This window comes from Pezoporus occidentalis, unplaced genomic scaffold (genome assembly GCF_034315485.1).
Source record: "Pezoporus occidentalis ecotype Australia unplaced genomic scaffold, CSIRO_AGI_Poc_V1 ctg65, whole genome shotgun sequence".
Taxonomy (NCBI): Eukaryota; Metazoa; Chordata; class Aves; order Psittaciformes; family Psittacidae; genus Pezoporus; species Pezoporus occidentalis.
This window is the reverse complement of record NW_026915998.1, coordinates 1,080,370-1,093,954: the sequence shown is the minus strand read 5'-3', so window position 1 is coordinate 1,093,954 and position 13,585 is coordinate 1,080,370. Positions and strand designations below refer to the sequence as shown.

The 13,585-nt window shown below is 46.3% G+C and overlaps 1 protein-coding gene across 6 annotated transcripts in view; it reads left to right on the top strand.

The window, feature by feature from the left end:
• The window catches only part of GABRA3 (gamma-aminobutyric acid type A receptor subunit alpha3), an 87,846-nt gene extending 75,091 nt beyond the window's left edge, over nt 1-12,755 (top strand). For all 6 annotated transcript variants that reach the window (XM_062640435.1, XM_062640433.1, XM_062640434.1 and 3 more), the window contains 4 exons: nt 358-501; nt 2,100-2,252; nt 4,505-4,716; nt 12,263-12,755. In XM_062640435.1, coding sequence (XP_062496419.1) covers nt 358-501; nt 2,100-2,252; nt 4,505-4,716; nt 12,263-12,592 — 839 coding nt within the window. In that variant the 3' untranslated portion in view covers nt 12,593-12,755. The remainder of the gene's footprint in view (nt 1-357; nt 502-2,099; nt 2,253-4,504; nt 4,717-12,262) is intronic.
• The last annotated feature ends 830 nt before the right edge of the window (nt 12,756-13,585 follow it).

The following is a 13,585-nucleotide window of genomic DNA, read 5'->3' as shown; positions in this document are numbered from 1 at the left end:
GATCCCTGGCACGGCAGGGCTGTGGCTGTCCTGCTGCCCCAGCAGCCTGCTGGTCTGGATGCCTTCCTACCTTGTCTCTGCTTGGAGCCAGCCCTTGCAGAGTCAGCATGACAAGGGGACAGCGCGCCTTTCAGCAACCGTGCTCTGCCCCCTCTTCCAGTTCCCTTCCGAAAACCCAAGCTCCCCTTTGCTCAGTTGATTTAACAGTTGCTGAACAGCCCTGGTTTCTGGCCATGCTTGGCTGTGCTCAGCCGTGTGGCTCTGAGGAATGCACAGCAGGGACTAATTTGGCTACAGGCTAATTTTGGTATATTTCAGGTCAGCAGAAGCACAAACCTCATTCTTCATTCTCCGTAGATGCCTACACAAAGACAGAGGTGATCTACACCTGGACACTGGGGAAGGATAAATCAGTGGAAGTAGCAAAGGGTGGATCTCGCCTGAACCAGTATGACCTGCTGGGCCACGTTGTTGGGACGGAGATGGTTCGATCCAGCACAGGTACTTGTGGGTCCATAATGCAACGCATGGGCCAAGCACACCAGGACCCATGGCCTTTGAACGCCACGATTTGGCATTATTATAGAGGCAGCACCTGTGGGCAGCGAGCACCAAAGTATTTCTCAAACCACATCTGGGAGAATAGGGCTGGGGGACAACTGGAGCAGTCACTAAGAGGCAGTAAAGGGTTTAGCTTTTAGAAAGAGCCTTATTACCCATACCCTCTAGAAAACGGATTTCAAGCACCTGAGAAGGTTGTGTTGTGTGGAAAACCTGCCCACCTTGCCCAGCTGGCTCTTGGTACTGCAGGTTCATTTGTCTTGAATCCCATTCCAGTCCCTCCGGAGAGCACTGCGGGCAGGGGAGGTGAATGCAACATAATATTCAGTGGGATTTTCACCACATCTGCTCACACAAATATTGTCATAGCTAATGGAAGATTATCCCAAACTAATTTTTTCTCTGATTAATGACCAGTATTAATCATCTTTCTCTCCCATCTGCTGCTCCTCCTTTCCCCTCTGAATCCAGGTACTGACAGCCTCTGTTACCTCATGTGTGTCTCTCATCTTTCTTCTTTTATTTTCTTTTATTTTCCCCTATGTATGCGTCAGTAGCTCTTTCATTTGAGGATATTTCCTCTCTGGTGCACGTGATTTTAATAGTGTCTGTCTGTAACAACTCATAGCATCTCCCTTGGGGAAACGTGGGGAGTCCAGGGAACTAAATCTCATAATATCTGGCCGATCTCCCTACTTAAATTGTGGTAAAACGTACAGACAAATAACAAGTGGCAAGAAAGCTGCTAAAGTCTCCTGTGTGTAATGATTTAGCAGAACCACGCTCACAACAAAAAGGCACAATAATCCAGCGAAACATCCAGAGCTGTGAGTGGAAGAGTAGGGCACTGAAAGAAAACAAGGATGGCTGCTTCTTTGATTTACAGCCCAGACCTTTAATAGCAGAGCTTGCCCTGATTTCTGAGATGGTTACAGTTGGGAAAGGTGGAATATTTTCAGAATTGTCAGAGAAAACACAATCCTTTGCTCTGGAATTCTACTGAAGCACTGTTAGGATCTCTCTAGGCTTAAGGGATCTTACCCACAATGTAGCTCCCTGGGCTGGAGCAGAAAAGGGATGGGAACTGGGTTGGGAGAGGCATCTTGTGCCAGGGATAAAACAGGGAAGGCCTCTTGCCATGTTCTTTATTGGCATTGATTTGCCTTTGTCCCATAACCATTTTGTAGTGAATTAAAGACGTCTCCAGAGAAGTGTTTTGAAAGGATAAATGCTGTGTAGTAGTCACTAAGGCTACACTGGGCACACATCTGGTTGTGTATGCAGGATGTGCAGAGTCAGTGCCAACAGCATGCTGCAGCATCCATCCTTCCTTTGCACTGCTGTTAGGGTGGCCTGCAGTACCATAAGATACCAGGGCACGTCAACCAGGAGCAGGACACACACGCTGGCATTTCACCTAAGAACTTGCAAGTTTGTTCAGGGTGGATCTTCAATGGTTTAGAGAAGGATTGGTGGCCAGCTGGCCCCATCCTGGAAAACACCAGTGGCTCAGCATCTCTAACTGGCTGTCTCCGCAGGGGAGTATGTCGTCATGACCACACATTTCCACCTCAAGAGGAAGATCGGGTACTTTGTGATCCAGACCTACCTACCCTGCATTATGACGGTCATCCTGTCCCAGGTCTCCTTCTGGCTTAACAGGGAGTCTGTACCTGCCCGAACGGTTTTTGGTGAGTCCAGGAGCATGGGGCACCCTCTCAGGTTGGAGAGAAAGGCACCACAAGTGATGGCAAATAGAGCGAGCAGCAGAGCTGGTCTTCTCCAGGCCTTGAGCAGCATCAGTGAAACTGCTGCCATGTCCCAGAATAGCTCTCAGTGTCTTCCCAGTGCCCTTGCTTCCACTGAATCACTGCAAAAAATACTCTTGTCCATGTTTCTGCTACAAGCCAAGCCATAAATATTAACAGTAATCAAGGTATTGATCATCTAATTATATGCAATTGGCTGTGTCTGCTTATCTATATTGGCTTCTGAGTTGAGGAGAGGATAAATTCATGGGGAGGCATTTAAAGCTCTACTTCTAAAATTGCTATTATGCCCCTGGTCAGAGCTCCACATAACAAGTTCCTGGTCTGAGGCAGTAGAACTGCTTGGTAAATATATTGTTATTATTTCCTGCTGCTGGTTTCAGATCTTCTCTCCGAGGCAAAGTGTCAGGCTGGCATTGCTCATACATTAATAGCTTTTACAAACATTTAATAACAGAATTGCTCCATGCTTTCCTGCCAAGACCTTTCTCTCAGGATGTACACACACATGTTCACAGACCAGCTGTGATGCTGCAGGTTCGTATTTCCTACAAGTAACACCAACCACCAGATAGCAGATACCACTTAACAGAGAGTATATTGAACAAAAATCACCAGTCAGAGAGGGGATATATGGTACCACCTGCTTCTGGTTCTGAATAAGGCAGAAAGTGGTGGGGCTTCAAAGATCATGAAGCATTTTCTTTGTAGCAAGGGTCATGATAGAAGTACTCCCACAAACCCACAAGGCTACTGTCTTCCTTTCTGGACCCTCTCCACAAGACCTTGTTCCCATGCTGTGGCCTGGTATGTGACGCAGGGAGGGGCACGGGTGGCTCTGCACCCTTCTAAATGAAATAGAAGGGAATCATTATGGTTTTCATGTTTAGTGGGGCTTGTGACATGCAGGTCATGAACAAGCTCTGTAATTTACAGTTGACCCCAGCTTCTCCTGTTAGCACCAGATTGCTTTCCATTCCCTGGTGAGGCAAATCCTACAGCAATCCCCAGGGAGCTAGGCGGTTCGTATGACCAAGCTGGTATGCATGATGCAGAATGCAAGAGCTGCATTGAACAGTAATAACAGTGAAGAAGAGAGCATACAACCCCTTAGCACCTACTTTTTGGTGGTTTTATCCACAGAATGGAAAAGAGGGAAAGTCAGAGAAAAATCATATGGAAAATAGGACCAGCTCAGACACACACAGAGTCATTGATGAACTTTCCTCATTCATCTATCTGTGAATCACTTGCAACTAAACCCCACAGACTGCACACCACAGCCCATGTCTGTCCATGCCCCCAGTGGGCTCTTACATCTGCATTGATTCTGGAGTATCCTGCACTCCCAACACTGGGGGACAGCCCTTCTCTGGGGGTACTTGATTCCCTCCTATGTTTGTCTGAGGTTTGTAATTAGACAGGTTTCCTCAAGCAGCAGCTCAGATTGAGCAATGGCTGAAAAATTAAAACCTACCTTTGTGAAAAATGTCTTTGCTCCCAAATTGCCTTGCTTTCCTATTAAGAGAATAATGAGAACTCCAATTGTTTATTCCTGGGTTTTTGCCTCTCGGAAAGTATTGTCAACAATGTTATTGAAACTCTTCAATTACCAGGAGTATGGCTTAAGGGAAGTGAAAATTAGTCAATATTTTTATAATGTTTTTAATGCATTTTTAATTGAAAAGCACATTATTGGGGAAAATGGATAGCAATGGTTGCTGGCTTTAATGAAAAAAGCTTTAAAAGGCATTTTGCAACAGATCATCTTTTAAAGATAAATCATTGTGACACTGATTCTGGCAGCTTGGACTACTAATGGGGTCCTGGCTGTGCTGGCAGGACCCCTGATCCAGGTGTTCATCCATGCAGGTCAAGAGACACTCTTTCCATAATGTTGAGAGAACCACATTGGATGTGTGGCCGGTTTCTGGTCATCCATGAAGTTCCCAACCATCTAGCTGTTATTGTACTGTATATTATTCTATGAATTGCACCACAGACTTGTGCTGGGTAAGGCTCCCTAAATTACAAGGAGAATATGGGGCACACGGCTTGGGGTTTAGCTCCTGAATGTACATGATGGAAATGCCAGCTGTGCGGTTTGAGAAGAAACCGGGTGGGTACAAGTGCATGGTCTCACACCATCTTTGCCTCCTGGTGTGTTTCCACAGGTGTCACCACAGTCCTCACCATGACCACACTAAGCATCAGCGCAAGAAACTCGTTACCTAAAGTGGCGTACGCGACGGCCATGGACTGGTTCATAGCCGTCTGTTATGCCTTTGTGTTTTCTGCGCTGATCGAATTTGCCACTGTCAACTACTTCACCAAGCGCAGCTGGGCTTGGGATGGCAAGAAGGTGCTGGAGGCCCAAGAGATGAAGGTCAGCCCTGTGGCCAAGGGGAGAAGGGGGCGGTGAAGAAACGCTGCATGAGAGAACTGCGCTGGGGCCAGGAGTGGGTAACATGCAGCACCAAAGCTATTCCGGAGGCTGGATGCTACTTACTGGGGTCCCCAGCTCAGGTCTCAACTGGAGCGGTTCTTGAGGGAGGAGGGGCTTGGAGGACTCTTTGCTGTGCTTAGCTGGAGGAAAACATCCAGGCATGACTGTTCACTTTCCCCTTTGTCCTTCTGCATGACTATTTGTTGGTGGAAACATGAACGTGTGCATGCATTGGTCTTGCTCTGCTGGTGGTCTTCTCCCTTCAACCCATAAATGCCCCGCTCCATGTTGCTAGCCTGCCACACAAACCTAAATATGCCACTCCTCACCAATGGAGATGTTTCCACTCTGCTGTGTCCCCTGTAGCTGGTATCCCTGACTGTAGGTCTCTTCCAACATGGGCAAGCATGGTGCAGTGATGGGGAGGTCTAATGCTTGTGCTGTTGCCCACATCTGCTGCTTTGTAAGCTCGGGCAAAGAGGGTGGGTGGGAAGCAAGCAATCAGAAACAGCAACTGGCAGTAAATTAGTGCCTGGCATCACCCACGTTTTCCCTTCTCACTTGGGATCAGCCTTTTTGGCAGCTTCCTTCCTGACAGCCACTGCTATCCCTGCTCGTGCACCCTCTTTGCTAACTGATTTAGTCCTGGCTGCACAGAGAAATCGCTTACTGTAGCATGCTGTTCCTTGTTTATATTTATTGAATCAATTTGAAAAGCAGCTTTGCCCTTGTTTCTGGTTCTGGAGCCTTTATATTTTTCTCCTTTGCATTTTAATGTGTTGTTAAAAATTGTGGTGGGGCTGTATGCAAATACCTGGCAGAATTGCAGTAACTTTTGAGAAGACGACAACCAACTAGTCATATCTCTGGTATGGAGGTCAAAGCAGGAGAACAGAGGCCTTATGGAGAACCACAGCCATCACAGGGTGCTGAAAGTCTCTCTTGTGTTTCCTGGACTCTCTCTATCTGTTTGCTTTTGCAGCCGTTGTTTGAGAAACAGACTCATGGCAAAAGGCTCCATAGGAGGCCAGTTGATGGTCTTCCACTTCCATTGGGAACAATAATGCTAATCTGGCCTCTAGAGATGAGAAAAGCCAGGTCACTGGCATGAGTGAAGGATCAGAACAGGTCTTCAAAGCAACCATGTTACTTTCAGGGATTGGCAAATCAGCAAAAAGTCAGGATTCACACAGCTTTGGGCAATTATGTGAACTGGGCACAGCTGGAAAAGCAGCAAAGGCTCAAAAGCTTCAGTTTGTCACAGAAGCAGTGTACTCTAATTTATTCAATGACCCAGCACTGCAAGGCTAATAGTGCTGAAGCAATAGGATAAGAGCATGCAGAATGTTTGCTCACATGGTAATCAAACAAGAAAACAAAGCAGGACCAGAAATGTTTCTGTAAGTTTGCTGCAATTGGTGTCAGGCTAGAGGATCAGGAAGGACTCCGAATTCATGGATGCTTGTTCAAGCTAACCCTGATCTTTACCTTAGAAGGCTAACCCACTTCCAGTCTCTGCAGCTCAGAGAGCTCCTTGAAGAGTGGTGGGATTTCAGGGAGCTTGGGAATATGATGTGTCACCATATTTGCTTTTCATCTTTATTCAATTGAATATTTCCAAGCAATGAAATTGCTATGCAATGAAGATGCCTATTGGCTCAGTTTCAGCCTTTAATTAGCTCTTCTTGAAGCGATTGACAAGCCAGGTGGTTGAAACCACAAAAGAAAGAGGAGGCAGAAGAAAAGCTATTGGCATTTTAAAGTGTTTGTACAAGAAGTAAAACTACCAGTGACAAGCCCAGGCTGAGCCCTGGTCTCTGGAAAGCCTTCCTTACAGCCAAAAAGAATGTTCTTCATTGGTGTGATGGCAAGGATCCTCACTCCAGGTTTGATTGTTTCCTTACATGAACATGGAAAAAAAGTAAATCAATAAGCATCAGCCCTTCCCTCACCTCAAATGTAGGCACCAGCAATGCTTCCCATCCCTTCGGAGAGAAATCACTATCTTGCAAAAGCTGCTGGTTTCTACAGGTGCCCCTAGTGTGTTCACTCTCTCAGGTTGGTTCCAATCTTTCCTTCTCCCCTTCAGCCAACCCACTGATTCAGGTGGAACGGAGCATTTTTTCAGGTAGAATCTAACACGATGGGCTGAACTTGATCAGTCATTGATCTCTGCATCATAAATGATCACGATGATGTTCTGGTTATAGCTACAGCTGGGTTCTGGTTCTGGGAGCTACTGAAAGGCAGGCAGATGTCACCATAGATGTCACAAAAAACTCCCACTAGCTTGCACTCTGATGAGATTTTACTGATGTTTCTTGGACCCAAAGATTTTCCTAGCCTTTCCTGTCAGCCATGAGCAATCACTAATTGTGGATGAAGGATTTCCTCTCTCTTTGTGCAGCAGAATGCTGCAACCAACCTGGAGGTGCAGATCAAACTGGGGGAGAGGTTTCTGGATCCTATGTGGAAAACCTGTTAGTAAAGATGGTATTTTTAAAAACATCATCAGGAGGAAGGTGGGAGATGGCAGTAGCTGGGGAAGAGTGAGAGGCCAAAGGCTTTGAGAGGCGTTTCAGTAGCCAGCAAAGCTCCCTATCTCTAATATCCTCAAAATATCCTGTTAAAAAGATCCACATCAGGACAGAAGGGCTGGGTCTGAACAAAGTGAGATCCATCCCACCCATCCCAACCACAGGGAGCCAACAGGGTCACTTTCTGAGTGGCTGTGAGAGTGAGAATCCAGAGAGCCAACTATTAGCATCGTGACTTCGACACTGGGAAACTCATGAAGTCTGCAAGGATGACATTTACCAGGGAATTCCCTGCAAAGAAAAATGTCTGTTCCTCAGGATGGAAGATGCTTTGGATCTTTGGAAGATGCTTACTTAAATCCGCCTCAACTCCATGTCTATGCATAAAATCTGCTTTAGCTCTGTACCTGTGTTTGTATGACATTGCCCTAAATCCTGGGTGGCAAGAAGCAACAAAAGCAAGTAGCTGCAGTCAGACACATGAAAACATTAGGTGGAGGAATAGTCCTGGGTCTTTATCCTTGTCATCCTTAAGACAATAATCCTGTAGTGTGTGGCAAGAAGGTTAGGTCCAGGCTATTCATGTACTTTTCATATGTCTTTTCGCTAAGAGAAAGTCACCACAAAGCATCCTTCAAATGCTTCTGTAGATATTATCATCGTGACGTTCTTCCTTGTATTTTGGAAGTGACAGACATGTTCACCATTTGCACTAGGTGCCTTTTCCACTGACTAAAGCCTAACTTTTTGTCCAACCCACCCTTCAGCAATTACAAAGTTTGCCCTTGGTCCAGAGGATAATTCTTCTTCCTTCTTTGTTTCTTTCCTACTGTGGCATCCTTGATTCAATCCCCTTTGACAACAGAGAGGAACTAGAACCAACCTTGACAGGCCACCATTTTCAACCAGTTTGAAGTCTTACAGACTCATGTTGTTGTTCAGGCTCATCTCTTTTTTTCTGCCTCACTATAGTAAATATGCTTTGGCTGTCACTTTCCCTTGCTGACCATGCTCTGCAGCCCATATATTCTTTCTCCTCCTGCAACTGCAAGCACCTGTAGCCCTCCATAGCACTGTAAGTGATTTATGTTCTCAGCATCTTCTCTAGAATCCATGTATCAACATTTCACCTCCTTCCTCTCAATGCTATCTGTGTGACATGTTGGGCTGATTACTGACTCCATCCAACCTCTGAGTCTTTGTATGGTGATCCAGGGAGCATAAGATCATTGGGCTCAGTCCCACATAATCTGAACAGAGAGATGGGAGGGATGAGTGATGCCAAAGGTTACACCAGCAGCTGACAGCAACCTGGCATTGACAGAGCCTGTTTGTTAATGCAAGACTGCATTGTTTGGAGCCTTTGGCTCTGCTCAGGGTACAGGCATCACAGTGTAAAACACTTTGCTGCTGTGCTCTGATAGGATCAAGTCTCTGGCACACTGCAGAGGGGAACTTTGGCTGGCATGAGGAAGGAGTGACATGCTTGCTGGAACAGCAACTGCAGTTGCTGGGCTTTGAATTATAGGATTCAAGTATGTCAGAAACTAGAGCTGTTTGGAGGTCATTAAAGTGACTTTTCTCTAGAATGGTAAGTTGTAGATACCTTGCATTTCTCAAGTACTGCACATATTAGTGATGGTGACCTTCAGAGTGGCCTGTCAGAGGAACAGTGCTTCCATGCCAAATTTCTTGTCAAGGAGCAGTGCAGAGAGCTGATTCTCCAGCAGATCATAGGCAGAACCTGTAGTTCCCCTAATGTAGAGATTCAGTTATCAGCTCCTCAATAGAGAGGCTTGAAGACAAGAATATTTAACAAAAATGTCATTCGTTTCCAGTATATGTGCTGTGGGAGAACTTGTCAGACTGCAAGATCCATGGAACATATTGATCTCTAGACCAGCTTTTCCCACAGGAGAGCAGTGCAGGGACAGCTTTGTGCAGCAATTCAATTTCCCTGTGCCCAAACTGGGCAATAAACACAGGCATTGCTTTGCAACATCGATGTTTTAAATAGGAGGAGTCTTCAAAGCAAGTGTGGGGTTTCCTCCTGTTCCTCCACTCTTCCCTTCTGTTTCAATAAGACGTGATGCTCCTCAAAGATGAAGGTGCAGGGGGAAGTCTGGGGGCTACTTCACAACTGATAGCAATAAGCACGTTTTGCTCTGTTTCATTGTCAGAATCTTGCCTGAAACACTTATTTGTAAAGCACAGTAAACTTCAGGCTGAACCCATTTCTCCTGACATGTCAGGGGCAGAGCACATCCAGAGCACACACACGTGCCTTGGTGTAGGAGTGAGTGCTCTGGTTGTTTCCCAAAGTCTTCCCAGGCTCCCAGCTCTGACCAGGGCAGAAGACTCCACAGGCAGGTGGAGAAAAGGCCCTGGCTGTAGGCTCCCAAGCCTCTGCACTACCTGAACAGCCTGATCTGAGGTCCAGAGAAGCCCAGGTTGATGCTTGAGGGCTCTGGATCACACTAATAGGAGTAGCAGCTTGCTATCACCACCCACAGCATTCATATTCATCTGAATTTACTCTGTTTCAGCCTGCTGTTTCCTAATGCCTTTGATCAGGCAAGACAGATCCACTTTCCACGCTCTGGGGCAGAAAAGCTAGCCAGGTTGAAAATGCCATGTCACTTGTAGGAATCGTATTCCTGTAACAAGTAACGTGGCTGATTAATACTAAAATAATCACAGAGCACTTCAGATTGCATTCTAGAACAACAATTTTTTCATTTCATTACTGATTATCAATTGCTTTATTACCTCCCGTAGCTGTGTTAATAAGTAATCATACTTAGGCATATTTAAATATTTCATAAGGTGAAACCTCTTTAGCCCTTTATTTGCTTCTTGTCAGCTCTTTAGCAGGAAAAGTTCACCTGCTGTGCAGGGGGTACAAGTTAACATGTCTCTAATGATTGCAGAAATCAGTCACTCAGTTAATCATCAAAGATCATAACACCCTCTCCCATAAAAGACCGTGAATATGGTCTGATCAGTGGCTCAGTCTGGTCTGCAGTCTGAAGATATTTAGACCTCCTTCTAACAGCAAGTTAATTTCTGTAATTGCTGGCATTATTACAAGGCTGCGGGCCTGGTTATATTATTGGAGAAGGGTTTAAAGATTGCACAGAAGTCTGGTTTTAGCGTCCCTCTGAAAATCACTGTAGAAAATTCATTTCCTAAGGTAACTAGAAATATCCATGGTGATTGTGGGCACCTTAAAAATGGAAGTACCAAATGAAAGCTAAAGCCCTTGGAGTATCTCTGCAGAGCAGGCTGGGCAGATCTGTACCAGTAGCTACCCAGTGGTGCTGCCTGCTACCTAATGCAGACTTGGGTAGGGAGATGGACAGGTCCTGCTGGCTGCACGCTCTTCCATTCTCCTGCTGATCACTTTGTACACGATTCCCTCACATGTACATGCAAGACCATGCCAAGTACCCCTGGGAAGTGCCTGATGAGTCTTACCTTGTGTCTCAGTTGCTTTTGAATAAAAAATGAGATCCAAAGTCACACCTTGTTCTGAGCTTAGATATTTGATTCCCACCGTGAGTCATTACTGTGTCTCACAGTGGCACTTGGTATAATTACAGTGGACACACGATTCCACAATTATGGAATACCTAAGTGCTAGGATGAGTAGGGTGCCTGGTGGCTGCTTATTAACAGATTTCATTCAGTGAGCTTCTCCCGATGGACCTGGATTGCTTTATATGATATGATATGAAATCACCTATCGTGATTGCCTAGCTTCACCTTCCTGACTACTTATCTTCGTTAACATCTGAGCTGTCCAGCATCTTCCATCATCCTTCGGTACATCATGTCTGACACGTGACATTCGCTATGCATGCTTTCCTCCCTTCAGCATGGACAGCATGGCTGTCCCTGGAGCCCTGTGGGAGGTGTGCACTTATCTCCTTTGATTTGCAGCAGCCCCTAGGTACAAAGACAAGATGAAAGGCTTCCCTCTGCCCGACAGTACCGTGTTGAGCAATCCTGAAATCCAGGGCTAGTGAAAATGCCTTCCATCTGTTCTGTATCTTACTTGGGTAGGTCATGAGGTGTTCTAAAGAGTCCCAGAGGCATTTTGGACATCATGATATTGAATTATGAAGTATTCCTGTGAGGCATTCAGGGGCACTGAGGCAGTGTCTTATATGGCCTTGTAATATGGTGCAAAATATTCCAATGCTGTCACCCAAATTCTTAAAGCCACTGGATTTCTGCAACAAAACCCCCAAGAACTATGATCTTCTGTGATGTCTCCTCCTCTCACCTGGCCCAGGAAGCAGGCCAGCAAAGCAGAAAATCAAGCTCTTCCCTCAGGATGGCCAGACAGGGTGCTGTTCTTTGCTAAAGACTACATTCCTGCATTGTCTCTCCATGGCTGAACCTTGCATGCAGCAGAAAACATTGCCCAACTGAGAGAGAAAACAAAGAGTCTGTATAGTTCGAGCCTGCATTCACTTGCACTGACCTGGCAATACACAAAATGGACCTGGTAGCACTCTGCCAGTCAAGGAGTGACCTGTCTGGGGCAGCTACTACTCAAATGCAGCTGTACACACCTTTTTATAGCACTGCAAGAAAGCAACAAACCCAGTTATGTGGCTTCAGTTATTTGGCTTGCAGCAGAACATAGCTGTGAGGCCAGGATCTCTTTGATGTATGCTGGGCTTACATGGAGTAGCTGGTCCACCGTAGTCCAGCACATCTGTATGCTGCAGCAGCCCTCAAGTGCAGATGTCATGGGTTCTGGCCATCTTCTCACCACATCTTCCCTCCCCTCCACAATGCCGCCTTCTTCGTCTCTTGCTTCTCGCACCCTTTTTCATCTCCTCATCTGGACAAGCAGGTAAATTCAGAGGACAAAATGTTCTCCATGCAGTTCTACAGTTACTTCATCTCTATTATGTTTTTTCTTCCACCTACCCTAGAAAAAAGAGCCAGTGGCACTAGCGAAGAAAACCAACAACACCTACAACATTGTTGGCACCACATATGCCCTCAACATTGCCAAGGACCCTGGCCTGCCCACCATCTCCAAGAGTGCTGGTGCCACTGCTACTGCCACCAACATACCCCCCAAGATGCCCCGCACAGAGGAGAAGCTCCCAGAGAGTAAGAAGACGTACAACAGCGTCAGCAAGGTAGACAAGATGTCCCGCATCGTCTTTCCAGTCCTCTTTGCCATCTTCAACTTAGTCTACTGGGCCACGTACGTAAACCGGGAGTCAGCTATCAAGGGAATGATCCCCAAACAATAAAACCGGTCACACAAACCTTCCATCAGTGAGCACCATCCAGGCAGGAATTCTCCAGGGCTTTCTTCTTTCCTGTTTTGCTTAATTATTATTATTTGATATTATTATTATTATTCCTATTAGATTGTTCTTTTATAATGTAAACAAAACTGTGATTTTAATTTCACCCCCTCTTATGCTTTAATTTCCTTTTACTTTGTCTCTAATGATGAAAGGAAAAAAAAAGGATCATAACAAGTTGTGCCTCTAACATCGTGAGTCTGATGTTCCCCATCTGCCCGAGTCACCCTGTGCTTTCCTCTCCCTGTCTCCATCCCCTGCCACTCCCACAGTCTGCATGCCACTACCGTTCCACACTCCACTCTGCTGGCGGCTGCTGCCATGGTCCACTCCTTTCTTTTCTGCAATGGACTGCCCTAGCATGACAGATGGCCTGGGCTCAGGGATGTGGAGGCCTCCAGCATCAGTCAGATCTTCAGTGCCTGGTGCTTTGTGCTCAGTGGTATTCCCTGGGCTGTGGATGAAGGTGAGCAGTGCAGCAGGGGCCAGCTTGTAGCCCAATGTTGATGGTGAACCCACCACTGCTGTGGTCTGTGGAACCACTGCAGGGGTGGAACAGAGTGGCCACATCCTGTAGGTATCTACAGGGCTTCTTCCTCTGTGTTCACCCAACCCAGCTGCTGGTTTTCTCCATGTCTCTCCCCAGACAAAAGCAGGTGAGAAAGGCCTGTCTGCCACCCTGCACTCTTGGGGCAATTTGTGTTAGAGAGTGGGATGGTTCCTACCAGAGAAATAGTTTTTCTCAGGGTCAGTCAGAAAGTCAAGACAGGAACCTTGGAGGAGATAGTGGCTGTAAGGCTACATGCATTTAGCATCAGGACTGGAAGCCATAGAGTTCATGTTCAAACAAGTTCAGATCACTTTCTCTTGGCCTCATCCACTTACCTACCCTTCCTGACATCTCTTCTCTCTCACAGCACCTTCTTCCAGCTCCCC